Here is a 22,032-nt window from a genome sequence, read left to right on the forward strand (position 1 = left end):
CCACACCCCCAATATTTCCAGCAACCCCCAAATCACACAGAAAACAAGCATCAAAATAAACCCCAACATTCGTGATTCGCTACAATTTAAACTCTAATATGAAGCCAGGTCTGTCCCTGGTCTCCGTAGCGCTGTCTGATGTCCTGTGCAAATATAAAACGCATTAAAAAAAAGTATAATCAGTAATATGTAAACACTGGGCTTTTCCAATTATCTCTCGGGGACTAATAGTTATTCTGGTCCTAATTCTAATAATTTGAACCAGACAAATATACAAAGCATCATTCTGACTCACCATCCATTAGCAACAGTTTATATTTGAAGAGATATTTACACATACAGATGAATTGGCAACATGTCGACAGGGAAAAAAAGAAAACTACATCTCCTCTGTGAGTTGTTTTTCCCTCGGATGTTCAAACAATCACAGACTGCAATCAAGCACTTATGCATATTGCCACAGTAAAAAAGATCTAGTGGAGATTATTTTTTCTTGTTGCTTTTTTCTCTCAAATTCTCCACCTTGACTCCAATAGTGAGGTACACTTCCTTTAGCCTTATAATAAGAGCATCCTGGCGAGGCACTAATTTATAACTCGGGATTTGGGTCCTATTCTTCTTAGCTACTTCCAGATGCTACCAACCATCAATCAGTTCTGAATGTACATCTATGTTTCCATTTGACGGGTGCTGAACTCTCCCTCACCATCTCACCTTTCTTCAGTTGGTGACAGGTGAGCTGAAATTCCAGGTTCAAACATCTCATTGCATTGTTCCCTCCTGCCAAGCTTGTGAAGAGGAAATTAATGGTTAGATTTAGTCTATCTATTGTGAAGCTGTTTAAAAAATATTATCTTCTGTTGTTTCAAAGGATCCGATTTCAGTTCCAGTGCTTCAGGAAAGGTGTGAGATTGCATTATTCCATGTGTTGTACTTTCACCCCCCTTTGTATGGACCCGCTCAGGTGAAGGTTGAAGGAAAGCATCCACGAAGTGGTGGAAGCTGAAAAGGAGGAGCGTTTTATGGCTTTCAGGGAGGAGTTGAGAAAGGCTCTGGGTGGTCAGGGAGAGCTTCCAGATGATTGGACAACAGCAGCTAGTGTTATCAGGGAGACAGGTAGAAGAGTACTTGGTGTGTCATCTGGAAGGAATGTAGATTAGGGGACTTGGTGGTGGAGAGAGGAAGTGCAGGAGTATACAGAGAAAGCGATTAGCAAAGAAGTGGTACACTGAGAGGACTGAGGAGAACAGACAGGAGTACAGGGAGAGACAGCGTAAGGTTAAGAAAGATGTAGCGAAGGCAAAACAAGGGGTGCACAAGGACTTGTATGCTCAGTTGGACAGTAAGGAGGGAGAGAATGATCTATACAGGTTGGCGAAACAGAGAGAGATGGAAAGGATCTACAGCAGGTCCGGGTGATGAAGAACAGAGGGAAATGTATTGACAGATGCTAGAAGAGTGATGGGAAGATGGAAAGAGTACTGTAGTGAGTCACAAATGTTGGTGTTTACGTTGATGCTTGTTGTATTGCAGGCTTGTGTGGTGTGGCTGTGGCCAACAGCAGCTATTGCTTATTAAACAGACGATTTACCGTCACCCGGGTGTTTCCCTGACTAAAACGCTACAGCACTTTGAAGAGCTGATAAATTACAAAAATGAAAGAAGCAAGGATAGAATAGGTGACTATTGTAGACCACAAAGTAGCAGAGATTAGTAAAAGTGAAGTAAGGAAAGCATTGAAGGGGATGAAGAGTGGAAAGGCAGTTGGTTCTAGTGATATACCTGTGGAGGTGTCTAGGAGAGGAAGCAATTGAGTTTCTGACTAGACTATTCAACAGGATTTTAGAGAGTGAGAGGATGCGGGAGGAATGGAGACAAAGTGTGATGGTGCCCATTTTTAAGAATAAGGTGCAGTACTGTGGCAACTATAGAGGGATAAAAGCGGATGAGCAATACAATGAAGTTATGGAAGGAGTAGTGGAAACTAGACTGAGGGACCTAGGTGGAACGGTGAGGCTACAAGAAGTGGAGGTCAAGAAGTTGGGGTCAACAGTCCAGAGCAGGAGAGAGTATGGAAAAGAGGTGAAGAGACAGGTTTTAGCAGGTTGGAATGGGTAGAGAAAAGTGTCAGGGGTACTATGCAATAAAAAGACTATCAGCCAGAATGAAAGGAAAGGTGTACAAGACAGTGGTGAGACCAGCGATGCTGTATGGCCAAGAAGCAGTTACAATGATGAAAAGACAGGAGGCAGAGCTAGAGGTCGCAGAGATGAGGCTGCTACGGTCCTCTTTGGGAGTGACCAGGATGGATAGGATCAGGAATGAGTCTATTAGAGGAACAACATAGGTTAGATGTTTTGGAGAGGTCAGGGAAGCCAGACTGAGAGGTTCGGTCATGTACAGAGGAGGAATAGTGTATATATTGGTAGATGGATGCTGGAATTAGAGCTGCCAGGCAGGAGGCCTTGAGGAAGACCAAAGTTTATGGACGTAGTGAGAGAGGACATGAAGATAGTTGGTGTTTGAGAGGATACAGAGAATAAGGTGAGATGGAGAAGGTTGATTCGCTGTAGCGACCCCTGAAAGGAAAAGCCAAAAGGAGTAGAAGATGCACTTTTTGATCATCCTCAATGTCGATTGTTTCATAGCTACCAGTGATCATTTTCATCTTGAGTCACCCCCCTTTCATTTGTTGCATTCTGAGTGGAAGGGTGTCTCTGTTGCAATCTCACGTCATAGGTGTTTTTCAAAAAACAAAATAAGCCAAAGTGGTTTTACATCTTACAAAGTTGGAGGAAATACATCCATACATTTGATGTACTTTAATTTATGTTCTTCTGGAGTTCTGGAATGGATATTTAGGGTGAGTTCCAACAAGTTAACATGATGACTTTGTTGAGCTATTGAAGCAACATCATCATGTAAGAGAAATGAGGGGGAGAGGAGCTGCTTCTGGAGCTGAACATCCAATCCTAACAAAGATTCAAATGTTTGGGAAAGTACACTCCAAGGACTCAAGAGAGATGTTCCTAGCCAGTATAGAGCATCCTCTGTTGCAGACCAGTGGGAATAGGATGACATCCTTTCCAAATTAACACGCCAAGCCGAGGAGGTCAAATATCAAGTTTATGTCTTTGCTGCCATAACTAGAAATCAAGTATGGGTTTAATTACAATATTCTGACAGTTTTACATAACATGGCCTTTAGTGTTCTTACCCTTTAAATTGACTTTTCTGTTTTATTAGAAAAATGTTAACACTGAATATTCAGTCCAAAAACCCGAGAGACATGACAGTCAGCTTTTAAAAAAAGTGCTATAATATCTTATATTCACAACCTGGAAAGATCCTCCATAATCTTTCCAATTTTATGTAAACGCACTTGGTGCCATTTTCACATGACCTTTTCTCCAAAAACCCTGTTTCATATTCTCATTTACTCGCAAGTCCGAGATGAAGGTCCGGCTGAGGAGTCAACTCCCTGTCCCTCTGCACAAAAGAGGACAGCTCCTCCAACTGCTGCTGCTGGGCATTTTCCAGGTCCTCAAGCCTGCGACGCAACAAAGACAGCTCCTTTTGATGCTGCTCCTCCTGAACATGAGAAAAGAACCATGAAACACAAAGCATAACAACAATCACGTTTATGTCAAAGTCGAGCAAGAACTATTAATTTTTGGAATGATTGTACCAAGATAGACGCTTTTCAGAAATATAGCCAATGTTTCGCATTTTTACTAAAGCCAATTAAAAAGTTATATTTTTGGGATTTTGTGTGAAATGTACTACAGAATCATATATTGTAGAAGGTAATTCTCATACCCAACAGCCTTTTGTCTCCCACAATAAACAATCATCATCAGTGGATCCAAATAAAAGTACTTTGGCTCTGTGAATTTTCTTACCGGTATATTGAATAGTGGTCCCTCGGAGCCAAGGAGGTGGAATGGGGTGGGTGAGGAGGTTAGGAGTGCAGTGCTGAGGCCAAAGGGCGCCTGGCCACCAAGAAGGAGGCGCCGGAATTCATTATGTCGTCTTTGTAGCTCCTTCAACCTTCTACTGAGTTGTGATTGCTCTTCTGAGTTGGGTGGTCGTCTGAAAGGCGAAAAATCTGAGTTACATGTTCGGTATCAGACCCCCTGGCTGTAACATTTTTGTCAGATGGGCGGATCTGGGCTGTTTGCCCTGTACTGTTTTCAGGTTGACAGGAATGACGGGGAGGAATATCACAGTCTGAATCAACAGGCTGATACCAAAAGCAATTAAGACAGAAAAATGCTTTACTTCTTGGCTGCAGCAGCTTCCAGTTCCAGCTCTTTTATCTTGGCCTCCAGCAACTGGATTTTATCCTGCAGTTTCTTCTCTTTATTCTCAGTCACTGTTTTCCTCTACAAAAACAAACATATGTTCCAGTGCTTCAAACAAATCACTTCGATTCATTTTAGCGATCAAGATAAATATACTGCCTGTAGTGCTCTTTTTTCCAAATTGTTTTGATTAATGATGGTGAGTTATTTATTATGCACAGGCCATACTATGCACAGGCCATACTAGATAATATGAAAGGAAATGTGATATATTAGCAGTCTAGCCTAGTAGAGCAGCAGCTTGAGTCAAGATGTGGGTTGTGTTTGAAGTTAGACAGCTTTATTACTTTTATGGGACTTTTGAATATATTAACATCTATATCTCATACATTAGTAGCATATTCCAAGCATTGTCAAACATTAAAATGTTTCAGCTTCAAATAGATACCTTCTTATAAATTGGGGCTACTTACACATCAGTTATCACTAAAGACTATTTGGTGAAACATGCCCCTGAAGATGTGAGGAAAGTTCAACTTGGGCATTATTATCTGATTGCAAAAGGGGAAAAGAAACACTGAGAGGAAACAGAGGCAGTTGTCAACATCAAAAGGTAGCACAAATCACAACAAGACTGACAAGAATGACAGAAAGCATGAGAGGTTGAAAAAGAACTCATGAATAAAAAAGAGTTAACTTTTAAATAACAATTTATCCTTCATTAATCCCTTTGAATTCAGATGTCAGGGACACTAACACTGTTTGCTTCCATAATTAACAACATGAGAAATTTCGGGAATGGATGTTAAACTTAACCAGATGGAGGCTTAATATGTTGTCTTAAAGGCAGTGTTGTAAGCATATGCTAGTCATACTGGAAGAAACACTGATTCAAGACTGTCTGGGATATCCGACTGATTCCATTTTAATGGTGAGACCCAGACTTACACCCTCAGATTGAGTAAAGTCAGACAAATGAACTATTTATATATTGTATCCTAATACCTCGTGTATTTTCCCATCTGGATGATAAATATGGATATGAAAATGTGCATCCCATTTCTGTATTTACTTCAAGCAAGGTTCATCAATACAAATGCACAAATTAAAAATCAATACCTTTTTCTGAGCTGCAGCTGCCCTCTGCATTCTCTCTTTGGCCTGGGTGTATTTCTGTTGCAGCTCAGTTTCTCGCTCCTGTAACTTGTGTTTCTTCTCCAACCACTCAATCTGGCATGTCTCCAAGTGTCTGACAGTGGAAGGAAACAAAGTGGTTCAGAACCTTAGATGCTTCAGGTTATGGTGACATCCTCAAAAATGACTAATTTGAGTAGGACCTCACTGTCAGGGTACCTCTCAGCATCATGTTGGCTTCTCTCAGCCTGGGATCGGGCTGTTCTAAGTTCTTCCTTCACTCTGTCCAGAGTTTCTCTAAGCCGCTGGTTGACACTCTTTAAATCAGATTCCGAGTGTGACAGCGTCCCCAGCTGGACACTGAGTTCCTGGTTCTGCTGTTGAGTCAAACAAACAGAAGTTACCTAAATACGATGTAAGCAGACGTGTTAGGTTCTTCTCTTTGTCGTGATGAAAAACAAAGGGCAAGTGAGTTTAGAATTGGTTACCTTCTTTATGTCTGAAATCTCAGCTCTCTGCATCTGTAACTCTTCAACATGTGAACTTTGCTGCTGTAGTTTGGTTCTGACAATCAAGAATTTAGAGGAGACAAGTTTACTAAAAACAAACAAAAAAAAAAAAGAAACAGCATTCCACCATCTTCTTACCCTGCCCTGTCCCCTCATTATTCGCCTTATTCTAACACCTTATAATTTTTAATAATAATTTAGGTTCAACACTTTCCAACTCCTGAGAAGTTTGAACACATAGGTCACTAAGAAAGCAGTGAAGGGCCGGACTAAGGAAAACAACAGTCATTCCTGACTCAAGCTAACAACAGACCTTTTAATCACACAACTGTGATTGGTGTGGAGAACAAACCTGGCACTGTGATTTATTGCATTCTTAATATTCTTTTCAACAGCCTAAACATTTAAACATCTTTTAAACTTTATCGCTCTTGAAGGGTGACATAGCACATAGCACATAAGTCATCTGATTAGCTGTGATTGTAAAATGTGTACAATTTAAGAGATCTAGAAACTATTTTCTGTCAATAATCTATTATCTATCTCTAAAAAAAAACTGGGAAAGGTTTGTAATACTCTCATTGAAAAAACAAACAAAAAAAGCTTTGCCATTGACCTGAGGTTCTGTAGCTCTCTGCAGACTGATTCCTCCTCTTGCTGAGCAAGCCGGAGACGCTCCTCCCATTCCTCTTTTTGGGCTTGATCATCAGCATCTTTGAGAGCCCTCTGCTGTTCCAGCAATGCAAGTCGGTTCTCCAGCTCCAACCTGAAACACAAAATACACAGAGCAATAATCAAATATGTTTCCATTAGGACTATGTTCATGGGCAGATTGATTTGTGTCTTATTATGAAAAAAACAAAACAAAACAGGAAACTTAAGAGCAGAATAGTAAGAAAACAGAAGACTTTATCCTAAACCACTTTACTTAGGTACAAAAACAAAACAAAATATAGATCTCACTTTTCCTCATGAAGCACTGCTGTTCTGCGGAACTCCTCCTCACGAGCAGATTGCACCTTCCTGACCATTTCCCGATCTTTCTCCACAAGAACACCCTTGTGTCTCTCCACTGCTGCCTTGAGCACCTCCACATCTGCCTGTAGACCTGAGAGACAGAATTTACTGTGGGAGTGCGATACGCACTCAGTCTAACAGCCAGGCAGATTTAATGACACACACAAGTTTCTGCCAAAATGTCTGTCCATACCATCAATATGTCCCTGCAGGGTGTCTCTCTCCCTCTCAGTCTCGCCTTTAGAGCGGGCACACTCCAGTTTAATCTTTGCCAACTCCAGCTTGTGTGAATGCTTTAGGCTCTCAATCTGTGAACCACAAAAGGGAAACAATAAATCAAATGCCATCATATTGAAAGATGACCTATTTGGGGTACACCCTATTTGCATTCCTTGGTTCCTAGAGTTGGGGAATTAACATCAGACTGGCAAAAGATGTTGTAGGGTAACCCACTCAAGTGATAACCAGACCCACTAAGCACAGGAGGGCAGAGGCTGTAGTTTTTCAGGAACTCCAATAGATGACGTGTATCTCTAATCCCAACTCTGGCTTTTGGTATTATTGGTTAACTTGCAGAACTAACTGGACAACATCTAATGCCCCCCCCAAGTTACACAAAAGCAGGAAAAATTGACACTCCACAGAGAAATAAAGATCACTGCAATAACCCTGTTTTTTTTTTATTATTTATTCAAGTGTTCAGATGCCTTGTGTTGCATGTGTTTTTAAAGAAATGTACATCAAATACTGCTCTCATTAGAAGTAAGTCTAAGCAGGCCAGTAGTCTATCTCATTAACTTTCTATCACACAATGACTTCTTACATTCCTCTCATTTATTTAGTGCCAAGCTGCAATGATGTTGTCTTGCAAAATCCAAAGGGTGTTCTGTGGGCTAAAAAGTGTCATTCAACCTATCAGTGTAGAAAAAAGGGGATGCTAAATCCAATGCTAGGTTGAAATAGCCTTTGAAGGTAAAAAAAACAGCTTCCATAATATCTCTTACATTTCAGCAGTGCCCCCCTAAGCTGCGTGCTTGCGCAATCGCACACTGCTCCAGAGTTCTCCGCGCACAGCAATCTATGATGCACATGAAATAAAATCCAAGCTGAACTGTAAAAAAAATTAATGTGTTTAATTTATTTACAGTTCAGCTTTGCTGTGAGTGGAGAGCGCTGGAGCAGTACGCGATTGCACAAATGCGCGGCTTAGCGGGAACATTGCATCTCAGGTGGGTAGGACAAGAAAGCATTGTACCTGACTAGTGAGGGAGTTGACCTCCCTCTCAGCTTTGTGCAACCGTCCGGTGATCTGGCCATTCTGCTCATGGCTGAGATGAAGTTCCCTCTCCATCCGCTCTAACTGGAGCCGAAGAGACTGACGCTCTGCCTGCCACATTGACAAACTCATGTTTATTAATGTTTGTTTGTCAAAATCATGTTTGAAATCCTCTGGAATTCAAAGTCATCTGTTCACCAATAGGGTCAAAAATACTACTGACATCAAGTGCTGTGTGAAAGCAACAAAATTGTTTCTGAAGGAATCAATATCAACAGCGGTCGTCTCACCTCCAGGGACTTCAATGCAGCCTGAGACTCTGTCAGCTGTCGGATCTGAATGCGCTGGACATTCTCGGCCTGCTGGCCCGAGTTTTCTTTCTGGGCTCGCAGCTCGGCCACCTCCGCCTCCAGACCCTTCAGCCGCAGGTGGAGTTGAGCTTTCTCTCTTAGTAGAGCTTCGACACGTTTGACATCGCGCATTGGGTCTGTACCCTGGTACTGGACCATCAGCTCTTCCTTGTCCCTCTGTAAATGAGAGATCTGACAACATGGAACAGGAAAATATTTAAAATAGTTATACTTGAGATGTAACAATATCAATGACAGTAAATTCTTCAGGTTTTTAGGCAGCATGAGATTGTCAGATAGGACTAACACCTCCTACCTCGGCCTCATAGCGTATCCTGTGTTCCTCCAGGACTCGAGCATGTTCCTCCCTCTGGTGGTCAAACTGGGACTTGAGGAAAGTGTGTTCATACCGCAGCTTGTTGTACTCAGATCTGTACTTCTCTGCCTCCTTCAAAAGCCACGAGTGGATAATTAGTGCAAATCAGTGAGGAACAAGAGGGAAGATGAGAAAAGGAGAACTCAAGTAGACAAAACTATGATTCGTCACAGATCACGGATTTTTCCATGTTTTAATAAGTGATAAAGCTAATCTTTAGTGATGGGCAATAGATTGCCCACTGATGTCAGCAGCTGATGAAAGGCAGTGTACTGGGGGGAGGGCTGTCGCAGGAGGTAGAGCAATCGTCTTTGGAACGGAACATTCACAGTCCGATTCCCGGCTCCTCCGAGTGTGTGGAAGTGTTGTTGGGCACAACACTGAACCCCTAACTGCTGTCCTGGCATTGGTGGATGCTGGCCTATTGCTAATGGTTCATGCATGATGGGTTAACTGCGGAGAACGAATTTCCCCACAAGGGATTAATAAAGGACAAATTATTTTCATTATTATTATTACTGCTACAAGTAGGATTTAACAACTATATTTCACAAGAGACATGCACATTAACTGAGTTGATTATGAACAGAAAATAACAATTACAATGATGAAAAGACATGAGGCAAACAGTTGCAATGACGAAAAGACAGGAGGCAGGGCTCGAGGTTGCACAGATGAAGACGCTACAGTTCTCTTTGGGAGTGACCAGGATGGATAGGATCAGGAATGAGTCTATCAGAGGAACAGCATATGTTAAATGTTTCTTAGAGAAGATCAGAGAAGCTAGACTGAGATGGTTCGGTCATGTACAGAGGAGGGATAGTGAATATATTGGTAGACGGATGCTGGAATTGGAGCTGCCAGGCAGCATTTCTTGAGGAAGACCAAAGAGAAGATTAGTGAGAGAGGATATGAAGGTAGTTGGTGTGAGAGAGGAGGACACAGAGAATAGGGTGATTGGAGAAGGGTTAATCACTATGGTGGCCCCTGAAGGGAAAAGCCGAAAGGAGAAGAAGAATTATGAACAGAAAATGAACATTTTCCAGATTTTTTAATTTTTGTATTTGGCTGATTATGGACATATGAAGGAAACATCAGCAATTTACAGCAACAAATTATTCATTTTTTTTTCCAATTTAATTTAGCATTTTTTGTAAAAGTTGCATTTCAGAAACAAAAGCCTCTTGTCACAGCTCCCAAAATAAATTAAAAGCCATCCTATAGTTTCAAGACATTGTCAGCTTGTACTTTTGTGAAATTTCATGTTAAACAACAAGCTTATCATTCCAACAAACCCCAATTCCAATGAAGCTGGGACCTTGTGTAAAACATACATAAAAATGGAATACAATGATTTGCAAATCATTTTCAACAAATATTCGGTTGAATTTAATGTTGAAACTGATAAAATTTAATGTATTTCTGTAAATATTCACTCACTTTTACCACAGTGTTACATAATTTTTCCATTTACAAACACTCAAAAAGCATGTTGGAACTGAGTACACTAATTGTTTAGGCTTTGTAAGTGGACTTTTTTCCCATTCTTGTTTTATGTACAACTTCAGGTGCTCAACAGTCTAGGTTCTCCGTTATCCTATTTTGCACTTTATAATGCTCCACACATTTTCAATGGAGGTAAGTGTGGTCTGCAGGCAGGCCAGTCCAATATCCGCACTCCTTTACTACTAAGCCATGCTGTTGTTATGCGTGCAGAATGTGGCTTGGCATTGTCTTGCTGAAATAAGCAGAGGCATCCCTGAAAAAAACACTGCTTGGATGGCAGCATATGTTCTTCCAAAACCTGTATGTATCTTAATCATCATTAATCAGGACACCATTAATAGTGTCTTCACAGATGTGCAAGTTCCCCATGCCATGGGCACTGACTTTTAAACTTTGCACTGACAACAATCTGGGTGGTCCTTTCCCTCTTCAGAATGAGTTACAAGCATCAAGTTGAAAATCAGTGACGATTTGCAAAAAAAAAAAAAACATTAACTTTTCTCAGTTTGAGCATTAAATATATTGTCGTTGGAGTGTATTTAACTGAATAGAGGTTGAATTTTTTTTGCAAAACGTTGTATTCTGTTTTTATTTACATTTTACACAATGTCCCAACTTCATTGAAATCGGGGTTTATACATCTATGTATTTTAAAGCTCACATTAATGAACACAGCATCCCCCTCATGGCCAGATTGTACAAGATGCAAAAGAGAGACTGACCTCTTCCAGTTTGTTAAAGCGCTCTCTGACTGGCGCCTCCATGTCCTGCTGTACCTGAGCTCTAAGCAACTCAAGTCGTTGTGGAGTCATCACCTGGCCAATACAAACACACAGGAAAACTGTTTTACAGAAAACCAAATGACTCAAAACTTAATAGAAAAAAAATATATTCTCATCCAAAGCAAAAGAAAATGTATCTCTGCTGCTATTAGGTTGCTGTTCTTTGGCCACTAATGTTTTTCAGTGAGCAAAGGAAAACACTTTCTCCTGAATATTACTATTAGAAGTCTCATGGACAAGAGATGCCTGACTTTTATATGAGCTCACAACGGAATGGTTTTAAATGCAGAGCTGAATTTTCCATGTCAGCATTAACAAATAATCTAAAAGTACACCCGGATGAGCTGACAGAAGAGTGCATAATTCAAGAGTGCATAGTGGCTAAATGGACAGGAAAAAAGTCTGATGTTTAAAAAAAGAACTTGAGTGTACTGATGGGGTGGATGGGGGAGAGATTTGAAAAGATCTGAAAGGGAAGTGTCCATCACAACTGTGTATGTGGCTTCAAAGAGAAAAGGGTTGAATGTAACTGTCGTTCTCAGAGGTGACAACACAAAGACAGGATACATTTAGAATTACAAGATTGAATCTTGAGAATTACTGTGCATTAAGTAAATAAAATTAAGTTCAAGAAACATTTAAATAAAAGTGAGAAAGCAAGTTATATGATGGCTCTCCTGCCTTCTCAAGTGTGCGTTACCTGCAGCCGGAGCTCCTCCAGGTCCCTGGTTTTGTCCAGCAGCTCTCCTCGCAGCTCAGCTAAGAGCAGCTGCATCTTCTCTTGCTGGGTCTGTTTGTCATTCAACAAGCGCTTCAGTTCGTTCTGAGAGTGTGTGAATTCATCCTGCAAGCTGGAAAGAATTGCAGTATAATGGCTGACACTTACCTTTAAACACAAATTAGTTGAGGATTTGTTAAAAAAGGAACTTAATAGTGCTACACAGTGCAAATTAGACTCCTCACTTTTAGAAAGTGACATTGAATCAGATTTAAAAGTACCTGGCATGTTCAGCCTTTAGCGTCTGGTAATTGCTTCTGTGATTTTCGCACTTCTTTCTCTCATCAATCAGCATTTTCTGCAGCTCTATCTCAGCGCCGTCCAGCCCGGCTGACAACCCCAGCATCGCCGCAGAAGACCCTGTCCGGGGCTCCATGCTCAGGATGAGGGGAGCGGGCTGTCGGAGGGTGGAGGAGGTCATCTCACCTCTGCAAGAGAAACATGCAGACACAAGACGCAAGGATCCTGGGTAAATCAAGCAAACGACTTGCAGTGTCTGTGCCTAATAAAGAAAATTTCACCGCACCCTCCCCCTAGCAGTGCTCTTGGGTGTCACAAGGACTCGCAATGCTCTTAATCAAGTTGATGCAGTGCTTAAAATAAGGGAGCCTGCATTTGTTGTCAGTCAGTCTCCATGGTGGCCATGACAAGCTACATGTCCCCAGCTACTTAATCACAAGCTGATGGCAGTCAGGACGAGGCTGTGAATCAGCCTCAAGTGATTGCTTCGCTCCTGGTTGTGTTGTGGATACAGGAGTCAAGAGTGATTGCCAAAACCGCTTGAGCTAGTCAAGATCTGACCTTTCAGTAGGGGACACATTCTTGACTCAAATCACTTGCATGAATAAAAACAAAAAAACAACGTATGCTGGAATCACAATGATTCTGGTTTTCTTGCTCTACTTTGGAGATAGTCAACGTCAAGTACATGTTACATGTACATGTACTCTGTTACATGTACATGCTCTTTCAGTCGTAGATTGATACCACCAAGGAGCTCCACTGAACGCCACAGGTCTTTCCTACCTGAGGCTATCAGACTTTTTAATTACTCTTCCTTCAGCCGAAGGGAATATTCAAATCTTTGTACTTTTTAAGACTTTAAAACACTTTATAGCCTAATCTTTGACACTTTATATTTTATTTGTATTTCTTATTCTCCCTCCTTCCTACTATTATCTATTATTGTCATGTTTTACTTGAAACTCTGGCACAACAATTTCCTTCGGGATAAATAAAGTTGTTCTTATTCTTATTATTCTTACATTTTGATTTACGATTCGTATTTGCACGCTGAGTCTTGTTACGGTTTAACAATTAAATGTTAATACGAGTCTAAACTGCGGTCCGCTTTTACGAAATATTCATGTAAACGGTGATGACTGGGCTCATAGTGAGACATCAACCCAAAATGACAGTAGGCTGTTTTCAAATAACCCGCTCAATGTCCCACTGCAGTGATGGTCTTTGGCTAGCTAAATATAGTAGCACTTACATTATCGGACACGTAAAATATTATCAGCAAAGCAGCGACAACACAAAGAGGTAGAAAGGGATCAGTAGGATTTAGAATAAGCAACAGCAAATACACACAATTCAATGATGCCGAACTCCTACCAACAGACAAAACAAAGTGTAAATTTCGCGTCCAGTAACTTAGCTATCGTAATAGCCATAGTAGCATTCGATCCATAGCAGCCTTTAACTTCCTAATGCTAAAGCCAGCAGGAAGTTAAGTGAAACGTCTTTCGAACACACAAAATAATCACGACTAACGATATCACATTTGCTGCCACGGGATGCTTACTTCGAGATCCACCGTCGCTAATTTCTCGTGTTATTTCCATCGGCTACGCTAACCGTCGGCCTACGGCTAGCTAGCCAAGTAGGAAACTACAAAGAGTGGGATCATGGGAATATCTTCGCGTCGAGCATATGGCTGAATGTCACGCCTTTAACTCAGTCATTGGTTTTCCCTTATTTAATTTCTGATCATAAAACATAAGACTTTATATTTGGCTTCAAATGACGTTTGTATGGTCAGTTTACGCAAAGCTTACGATATTTCTGCACACTTTTATTGTCGCTAAAATCGTACATAAACTGTTGACTTCCATCTCAACAGTAAATATCATCACTGCAGTGTTTCAAGTGATTGATAAAAGTGAGAGCCCTGAAATAATGGGGAGGTTCTATAGACTATCAAACTAAATGACAAGGTTCTTGCAAAATGACACGCTACTAGTATTTTTTGTAGTTTTAATCCATTGAAGTCATTCAGATATGTTGTGCTCCTTTAGTGCGAACTGGTTACAACTTACAACTGAGTTTTTCCTTCAACTGGATTCTTGACAAGAATGAGAACACACTAAAAACTAAAATTACCAACCTAATGACAGGTGAAGAAAGACAACAAAATGAACCAAGGGATACAGAGGTGTAACGGAAAATGAAAATGCTATTAATTAGCCATCTGTGAAGAATGACATGAAAATAAAGATCTTCAAATCAATTATTCTGAATCACAGACTACTTAAAAACGATACATCATAGTGGTCCCCTTATAATTAATATTCTCACAATGTCAAGAGAATTAAATAAGTGGTCCTTGCAGAAAAATAAAAAAAAAATAAAAACACAAGTCATGTCACCCTGAAAAATATTAGTTTGTATTAAATACCAAACTGCAGCTTTTAAAGTGTCAGGTGGTAAATAATTGTAAGGCACCATCAACCTTCCTAAATGATCTTTAAATCATATGCACAACACACTTGTTTGACAAATCATTTAAGCAAAAAAGTAATGGGACACTGGGCAAACATCTTGTCAAAATGTTTCTATATATATACACAAGGGAATATTTAAATACATACAAAAATAAATTAACACTCTATCTAGGCAATATCATACAACTGTGGTCTGACTTGTTGAATATATCCTGCCTTTCTCAAAACAGATTGGTCCAGGACTTTCAGCTAGAGCTGCAAGAAAGAGGAGAAAACAAGGGAGATCTTTAGTAAAAAAGCAACGAGACAAGAAAAATAACTGTGATCAATCTTGGGCCAGGCAATATGTCTATTCAGTATGTCTAAAATGTCATCTAACTTGACTGTATTGTGAAGTTTTTCCTTTGCTAAAAATACTTCCTTTGGATTTTTTTCCCATTGATTTCATCATAAAATTGTAATTAAAAAAAAAGAATCATGGGAGCATGCCATACATAGATTGGCATACAGTCACATATTTAGCTATGTATCAGTACCATTTTCTTAAAATTTTGTGAAGAATCTCTTAAAAATATGCATTAAAATTTCAAAATATCAGCAAAAATAAGTCAGCTGGAAGTGTAATACAATTCTCCAAGGAATGTCCAAGAGATGATAGAAATCAGAGAGTGATTATCTAAAACAATAACATTTTGTGATTTGCCAACAAATTTTCTATATGTAAGTAGAGAACTTTAACATTAATTTTGGAAAAGTTTTCTGCTGTGACATTCATATAGCCTTCGGCCCAGATAAACCTCATTACTTGTCGGCAGCATCCTGGTCAAAATCGGCGTAGCAGTCATCCTTTGATGTAGATCTAATTTTTATGGGATCTTGAGAGAAAAACAGGTTGAATCAGGTGGATATGGAAATGAATGAACCTGTCTGGCTTCAACATTTTCTCATCTGCCCACCTTGAATCCAGCGGATCTGTGTTGCTGGGCCGTAGCCCTGCTCGTTCTTGGCCGCGATGCGGAAGACGACAGCTGGTCGATTGGAGGCTGAGCAGTCAATGTGGGCATTTTCCATGCTGGAGGAGCTGACCGAACACGCCATCTTCGTGCCGCGATAGATCCGAACGAATGCCATTGGACCAGGGCGCTCTGAACTGGTTGAGCGGCTCTTTTTCACTGCCATATACATGGAATATTCCAGGATGCGTCCGGAAGGAGAGCAGGGAGCCTCCCATGTAATATGGACTGAGTCATTAGCCTGTTGACCAGTAATAAACGTATAATGACCAGAGAGCATTACGAGAACATACCTTTTAATAAATCTGCAGTTTCTGAGACCCATTTGTTAATTTTTTTGTTTCTTTTTTGCTTCATTACCTTAGAAATTTTGACAGCAGAGGGTGCTCCAGGGAAGCCAGGCTGGCATGTTTTGAACTCGCTCACTGGGCTGAAGTCTCCATAGCCAAAGCAGTTGATACCTGCAACTCTAAACCGGTATGTCTGACCAGGAGCCAACTCCCTCTTCTCTCTGTCCTGGTAGTCATGAGGGCTTGGCAGTTTCCTTTGGGGAAAGGTCTAATGGGAAAGCAAAGAAAGGACAGGAGATATTTCAATCAGTGTGTTAATTTTTTTTGCCTGCAGCAAGTAATGTAGAACAAGTGTGACTGACATCTTGTCAAAAAACAATATTATAGTATTCAGATTTTTTTCCCATATGAATACATAATATTGTTCAATTAAACATTCAATCATGAATAATATGCAACAAATAAATCAAACATGTCACAGTATAGTTCATAGACATAGCACTATAGGTCTGGTCTTTTCATCCATTGTTGTCAAAGGACAGATCATTCTTATTCATCACATTACTTAATATCCATCGTCGTATAATGTTTATCTCACTCACTCACTCACTCACTCACTCACTCACTCACTCACTCACTCACTCACTCACTCACTCACTCACTCACTCACTCACTCACTCACTCACTCACTCACTCACTCACTCACTCACTCTCACATTTTGCCTGTGCTTGAAATGCCAGGGAAACTTGTCACCAAAGAATGGGCAGGCACCTTCGTAGAACTTTACCTCTTTTGTGTTCAGGCCTCGGCTGCCCATAGCTGTGGTCATTTGGTCGTTGTCAGCAGGCAGAAAGTAATGGCTCACCTCAGAATAGAGGGATTTGAACACACCAACGTCAAACCACACTGTTGGGTTTGGAATCTGTAGAATATGACATTAATAGTTAGGCTTCAAACTAAAAAACTAAAAGCCACTTCATAACAACTAAAAGGCATTGATAAATTCCCCTGTCTGACCTCATGAGTGTGGGCGTAGAAATGTGTGGCCTTGTCAGCTGTCACAGTCTGGAATTCTGTAAAGATAAAGGACAATCAACAAACTAAACCTGGTGCTTTTGCAGCGTGACTGCCAACATCTGAATATTGTTGTTACCTGGACGGTGTGGAGCAGAGCTGCTGACCGTCAACTTTAATGTTTCTTGTCCATGAACTACAACAAAAACACACATTCAGGTAGCAACAGGTCAGAAGATCAAAGCGGACTAACAGATTCCTGATTCAAAAGATAGTTGAAAGGTTGTTATGATGAGAACCCTCAGACTCAACGGCTGTACTGAAAAGACACAATCATGGTACCTTATGGTGCAGGGGAGAGAAAACATAAATAAAAACAAAAAAATCAATTTATTAAAAAAAGTGACGTTTTAAGTTCACAGCAGTAAAAACCGATTTGATTATCAAAAGATAACAAACAAAGCACATTGATTTTTTTTTCTTTCAAAAGGGACTTCCTATGAAATTGGATGCAGTACATTTGTTCAGCTGCTTTTGCAGCTCATGAGAGCTGCAAGTGAGTTGGACCATATGGGCTCCTGATTCCACATGGACTGCATGGATGGGGAGAAAGCAAATAACCCGAAAATACAGATTGATTTATCAGGCGACTCACACCAAGAGAAGCTGTAGAATCACTTGAGAAGCGAGAAAATATCTGTAACTACAAATATTGCAAGTGGCATCATGCATGTTCTTTGTTCACAGCTGTCAATCACAACAGCCACAATTGTGATATGAATCAGATGATCATATCATCATATCAAAATAAGTTTGTCTCCTTCATATTAGCAAGATATGTAAAAAGATGTGAGGCACTTGTCTTATTCTGTCTCTGAGATTAAATAACATTTATTAGGGTGTCTTATGACAAACAATAGAAGAATTGCTCCTCTGTGGAGGGTTCCCAATACACTGACAAGACATTTGACCAAAGTCTTTGTTGCAATGATAACACTGATGTGAAACCACAACTAAGTGGATCAACTATATAAAGCTTGAAAATAATATGAACAAGAGTGTGTTTTTCTTTGAAGCACATAGTAATTCCTCTAAGTTAATTGTTCAGATTTCAAAAGCTGACACTGAGCTATATTTAAATCAATTAAGAATTTCATTAAAAAAAATCAGTTTCGTCATAGAAAACTAAAATTTAAAAAAATCAATTGAAACTTCATCCTGTGCAAGTTAGCACAAAGACTTACTGCAGCATTTAGTGTGTGAGTTCTCCTCTTTCCCAACACTATATCTTCTGTCTGCTTGAGGAATTGTTGAGCCACTGGGTGATTTTACTGGATTTCCCAGCTGTGTTGAATCATCCTAAAATTCAGACCAGAATTTGAAGCAAAAGAATGAATTATTTATAATGGATGGCTCGACTGCCGTTGACCTAGGTGTAGACAAAATAGATTTAATTGTGCTCAATATGGATGCACCATAAAACCATCTCAATGGATGATGTGCTGCTTTGTTCAGATTTAAGTATATTGACAATTTTCTACCTGAGCTGTCTTCTCTTCATTTTTAGTGGTGGTTTCAACTTGAAGTTGATAGGACTGGACACCTGAGAAAATATACTTTTTAAATATCCTATCATGCTTTGTAGTGTCACTGGGGCAATTACAGAAACTACCGCATTTAGTTGCCTTTATTTTAATGTATTACCCTCAGCAGATAGAGCTTAATATCAACTTTCTCCGGCTTACCTGCACCACCTTTATCTTTCTCCCCCGGTCTATCTGTTTCCATCGGATTGACCTGGTTGGCTGGGGGATTGGTGGCTACGGGACAAACAGGCTGAATTTGAAGGATGTAGCAGTCTGCTGCTGCCAGAGGGCGCCATGCCACATGGAGCATGCTGATAGTAGATTTAATAAGCATTACTGCCTCCGGGGTTCCTGGTTGGTCTTAGAGCAACGGACAGAAACATTATTGAATGACTGTATTTGCAAAACATATCCTCATTGCCCTGTGTTCAAATATCTCTCATGTTCGTACCTGTTTCTAGGTACCAGAAGTCTTTGCAGCAGACCTGGTAGTTCCAGGCTTTACGGTAGCCATCGCGGCCACTCCACATGTAAAGTCTGGATCCAATAGTGGTCGCACAGTGGCCTGCCCTCCCTCTGGGTCGACAGGCGTACTGATCGTCACTCAGGAATCCTGGACTCTGCAGCTGGGATATAACATCATCCTGCTCCGTGCCTATGTTCTGCCAGCTCATTGTGTCTAAGACAGGAAAAAAAGAAGCTGTGAACTCATTGCACTCAGAACAATGGAAAGAGGTGCCACTCATTCAAGTCTCATTCTAGGTATAAAAGTAGAGAATAGTGGGTTACATTGTGCCAGTAAAACAGTTGTTAAAACAAGGAATTAACATATGGGTGAAAGACAGCCAGCATGCTTGGTCCCCTGGAGGACAATAACAAGAAATCATTAAGTTTTACTTTCAATTGTTTTGCTACACTTGGATGTTTAAAGTCAGAAGTACTGACCAAAGTTGAGCACACTCAATGAGTTTGTGCAGATCCATTCAGTTCCTGTAGGATTAGATTTGGCAGACTCAGGAACAGGAATCCAGCCTCCAAAAATGTACATCCTGAAAAACGGAAAGATACAGAGTGACTTGTCGAGGTGTTGTCCACAAACTGGATATTCAGTGAAAACAAGATTCCTCACTTCGGATTGCTTACTTGTTCCCAATGACATTGGCAGAATGAAGGCTTCTGGGGAGGGGTGAGGAGCCCCTGGTTTCAGGCATGGACCAAACCATTGAGTCTAAGGGAGGGGTATATGAGAACACTCCGTGTTAAATAGAAACAAAAGAGAAAATAAATACAAGTATGCTTGCCGCAACAGGGGCCTTTCAGACACTTGCAAGGGCAATACATTAAATCAAAGAAAACTAAAATTTTACCGAGGTCAAGCTGCCAAAGGTCATTTAATCGGCAACCTCGCATCCCTCCAAAGATGTACAGCTTTGGGGAGCCAAGGCCACTGTAGGCAACTGCTGTGTGGGATTCCCGTGCAGATGGACCCCCACCTTTAGTGTCTGGAATGCTCCAGCCTCTTGCCCCTGATACTGACTGCAACTCCAGCTCATAGAGATCATCCATGTACCTGAGGTGGTAGTAACTCATCAATCAAAAAAACTGTAGAGGTCCAAGAGTCCATATGAGCCTTATCAAAACAAGCTTCATAAATAAGCCTCAAACAAACAAACACACAAACAAACACACACAACAACATGGTCGAACAGAGATGAAGCTATTTCATAACCAATCTGTCATCCACCATATATAAAAATGTCTGAGAAGCCGAAGTAAATTATTTAGAATATACAACACTATTGGCACAATACCTTGGGATATTGCCATTAGGATCTTCACTATCATTGGCCAACCCTCCAAACAGGTAACACTTGTTGCCCAAAAGAGTGAAGCTGTGTGCAATCCGAGGGCACGGAGGCAGACCATTCCGGGGTGCTCTTGGCTTCAGCTTTTTCCACAGCCAGCGACTAGCCTGAGTCACAGGAGAACAAAGGTGAGCTCTGAACATGATTCTAAAGTATTAAATATTAGAATCATCAAGAAGGAAATGGGGAAGTGTTACCTGAAGTTCATAGAGGTGGTTGGTGTATTTGCCAAACTCCACCATGCCACCGAAGACTAAAATTCGAGTGCCCTCACAGACCAAGCCATGGGCAGCGCAGCCAGGTGGGATGTCACCCCTCACAGCGGGCAGAAACCACTGCTTCGAAACTGCAAATGGTTGGAGGTCAGCCAGTTTATTAGAACACAGGTCCATTCATATTTCTTCATTGTATGTGTTTGTATATGTGTTATTTCATTGTTCTCGTTTTTTGCTTGTTTGCTTTATACTGTGTGTACCTTTTTTGTTATTTCTTGTATGTTCAATTTGGCTGCTGTCGCAAAATTATTTCCCTGGCTCGGGGGCATTAAAGGATTATATTATTTTATAAATCAGTTCAATTATCAGTTCAAAAATCAGTTCAATTACTGCAATTTCCTTCGGGATTAATAAAGTTGTTCTTATTCTTATTCTCTGATGTCAGTGTTTGCAACTCACATATTGCTTTGTTGCAAGTTTAAGGTTAAAATGCAACAATGCGTTAACCTGTGATTGAGCAGCTGCGATAGACAAAGCAAATATACGACTTGTTCTTTTTTACAAGAACTTTGTGTTACCGATATAGCTTGGAACCGTTCAAAAATCTGACTGCAGCTAACATTAGCATCAGTGGCTCAGATCAAGGAACATTACATTCAAGGATTTTTGAAGAAAACAAAACAATGAATGTGAGCAAAGTGAATCTAGATTTTAAGGTAGCCTTGAAATAAAGGGCGAAATTCATTGGCTTGATAGCTTTGTTGAGCTTTTTCCTCTGCCGTACATGCTAAAAACATTAGCCGCTAACCCGCTAGCTAGCATCTAGCTAATGCTAGCTTACCAGTGTTGTAAACATGGAGGTCCTCTGCTATCCCTTCGTTTCCACCCCCAAAAACAATAATCAGCTCCCGAATCGCCACCGCCCGGTGTCCATGTCTCGACCGCGGTATCACACCGGTGACAGAATGCACTTTCCTCCATTGGGTTTCTGTGGTGTCGGTGATCATTTTCCCCGTCGTCCGGGAACCTGAAATTTGGCGCTGTTGACGTATCAAAGATGTGGGCGGTTCAGATGAAGCGCTGTACTTCCTGCTGCGATGTTGAATTTAAAAGACATCCCACTCTGTCACATTTTACAAGTACCGACCTTTTGGAGGAAACTGGCGGAACCATTGACCCAAGAAAGTGACAGACAACCGTGTGTTCATTTACTCCGAATAAACTCCTCATATGGACATACAATATAAAATGTCTGATTGAAATTGTTGGAAAATGTTTACTATGACCACC

General features: G+C 40.6%; 2 protein-coding genes across 5 annotated transcripts; both read right to left on the bottom strand.

The window, feature by feature from the left end:
• Positions 1-151: 151 nt before the first annotated feature.
• cep83 (centrosomal protein 83) lies at positions 152-13,957 on the bottom strand. Of its 2 annotated transcripts, none has more exons than XM_086146934.1 (16): positions 13,840-13,957; positions 12,254-12,460; positions 11,955-12,105; positions 11,195-11,287; positions 8,907-9,038; positions 8,531-8,782; positions 8,220-8,351; positions 7,158-7,272; positions 6,911-7,055; positions 6,564-6,713; positions 5,927-6,002; positions 5,658-5,812; positions 5,424-5,553; positions 4,282-4,385; positions 3,903-4,092; positions 152-3,591 (listed from the first exon to the last, which is right to left on the bottom strand). In XM_086146934.1, the coding sequence occupies exons 2-16, from the start codon at positions 12,451-12,453 to the stop codon at positions 3,433-3,435; spliced, it is 2,184 nt and encodes a 727-aa protein (XP_086003060.1). In that variant the 5' UTR covers positions 12,454-12,460; positions 13,840-13,957; the 3' UTR covers positions 152-3,432. The 2 variants fall into 2 exon arrangements, with proteins under 2 accessions (XP_086003060.1, XP_086003059.1); XM_086146933.1 differs by having other exon boundaries at positions 5,658-5,815.
• A 151-nt stretch (positions 13,958-14,108) lies between these two features.
• hcfc2 (host cell factor C2) lies at positions 14,109-21,784 on the bottom strand. 3 transcript variants are annotated; one of them, XM_086146935.1, is made up of 17 exons: positions 21,584-21,784; positions 20,725-20,873; positions 20,474-20,634; positions 20,030-20,232; positions 19,806-19,890; positions 19,608-19,711; positions 19,114-19,341; positions 18,822-19,022; positions 18,618-18,679; positions 18,321-18,435; positions 17,216-17,272; positions 17,080-17,135; positions 16,850-16,984; positions 16,132-16,329; positions 15,715-16,012; positions 15,564-15,633; positions 14,109-15,013 (listed from the first exon to the last, which is right to left on the bottom strand). In XM_086146935.1, the coding sequence occupies exons 1-17, from the start codon at positions 21,747-21,749 to the stop codon at positions 15,004-15,006; spliced, it is 2,298 nt and encodes a 765-aa protein (XP_086003061.1). In that variant the 5' UTR covers positions 21,750-21,784; the 3' UTR covers positions 14,109-15,003. The 3 variants fall into 3 exon arrangements, with proteins under 3 accessions (XP_086003061.1, XP_086003062.1, XP_086003063.1); XM_086146936.1 differs by lacking the exon at positions 15,564-15,633; XM_086146937.1 differs by lacking the exons at positions 18,321-18,435; positions 18,618-18,679.
• Between the last annotated feature and the right edge of the window lie 248 nt (positions 21,785-22,032).

The sequence above is a fragment of the Fistularia commersonii genome, chromosome 5 (assembly GCF_037954325.1).
Source record: "Fistularia commersonii isolate RoL2024-O1a breed Wild chromosome 5, RoL_Fcom_v1.0, whole genome shotgun sequence".
In the NCBI taxonomy this organism is placed as follows: domain Eukaryota; kingdom Metazoa; phylum Chordata; class Actinopteri; order Syngnathiformes; family Fistulariidae; genus Fistularia; species Fistularia commersonii.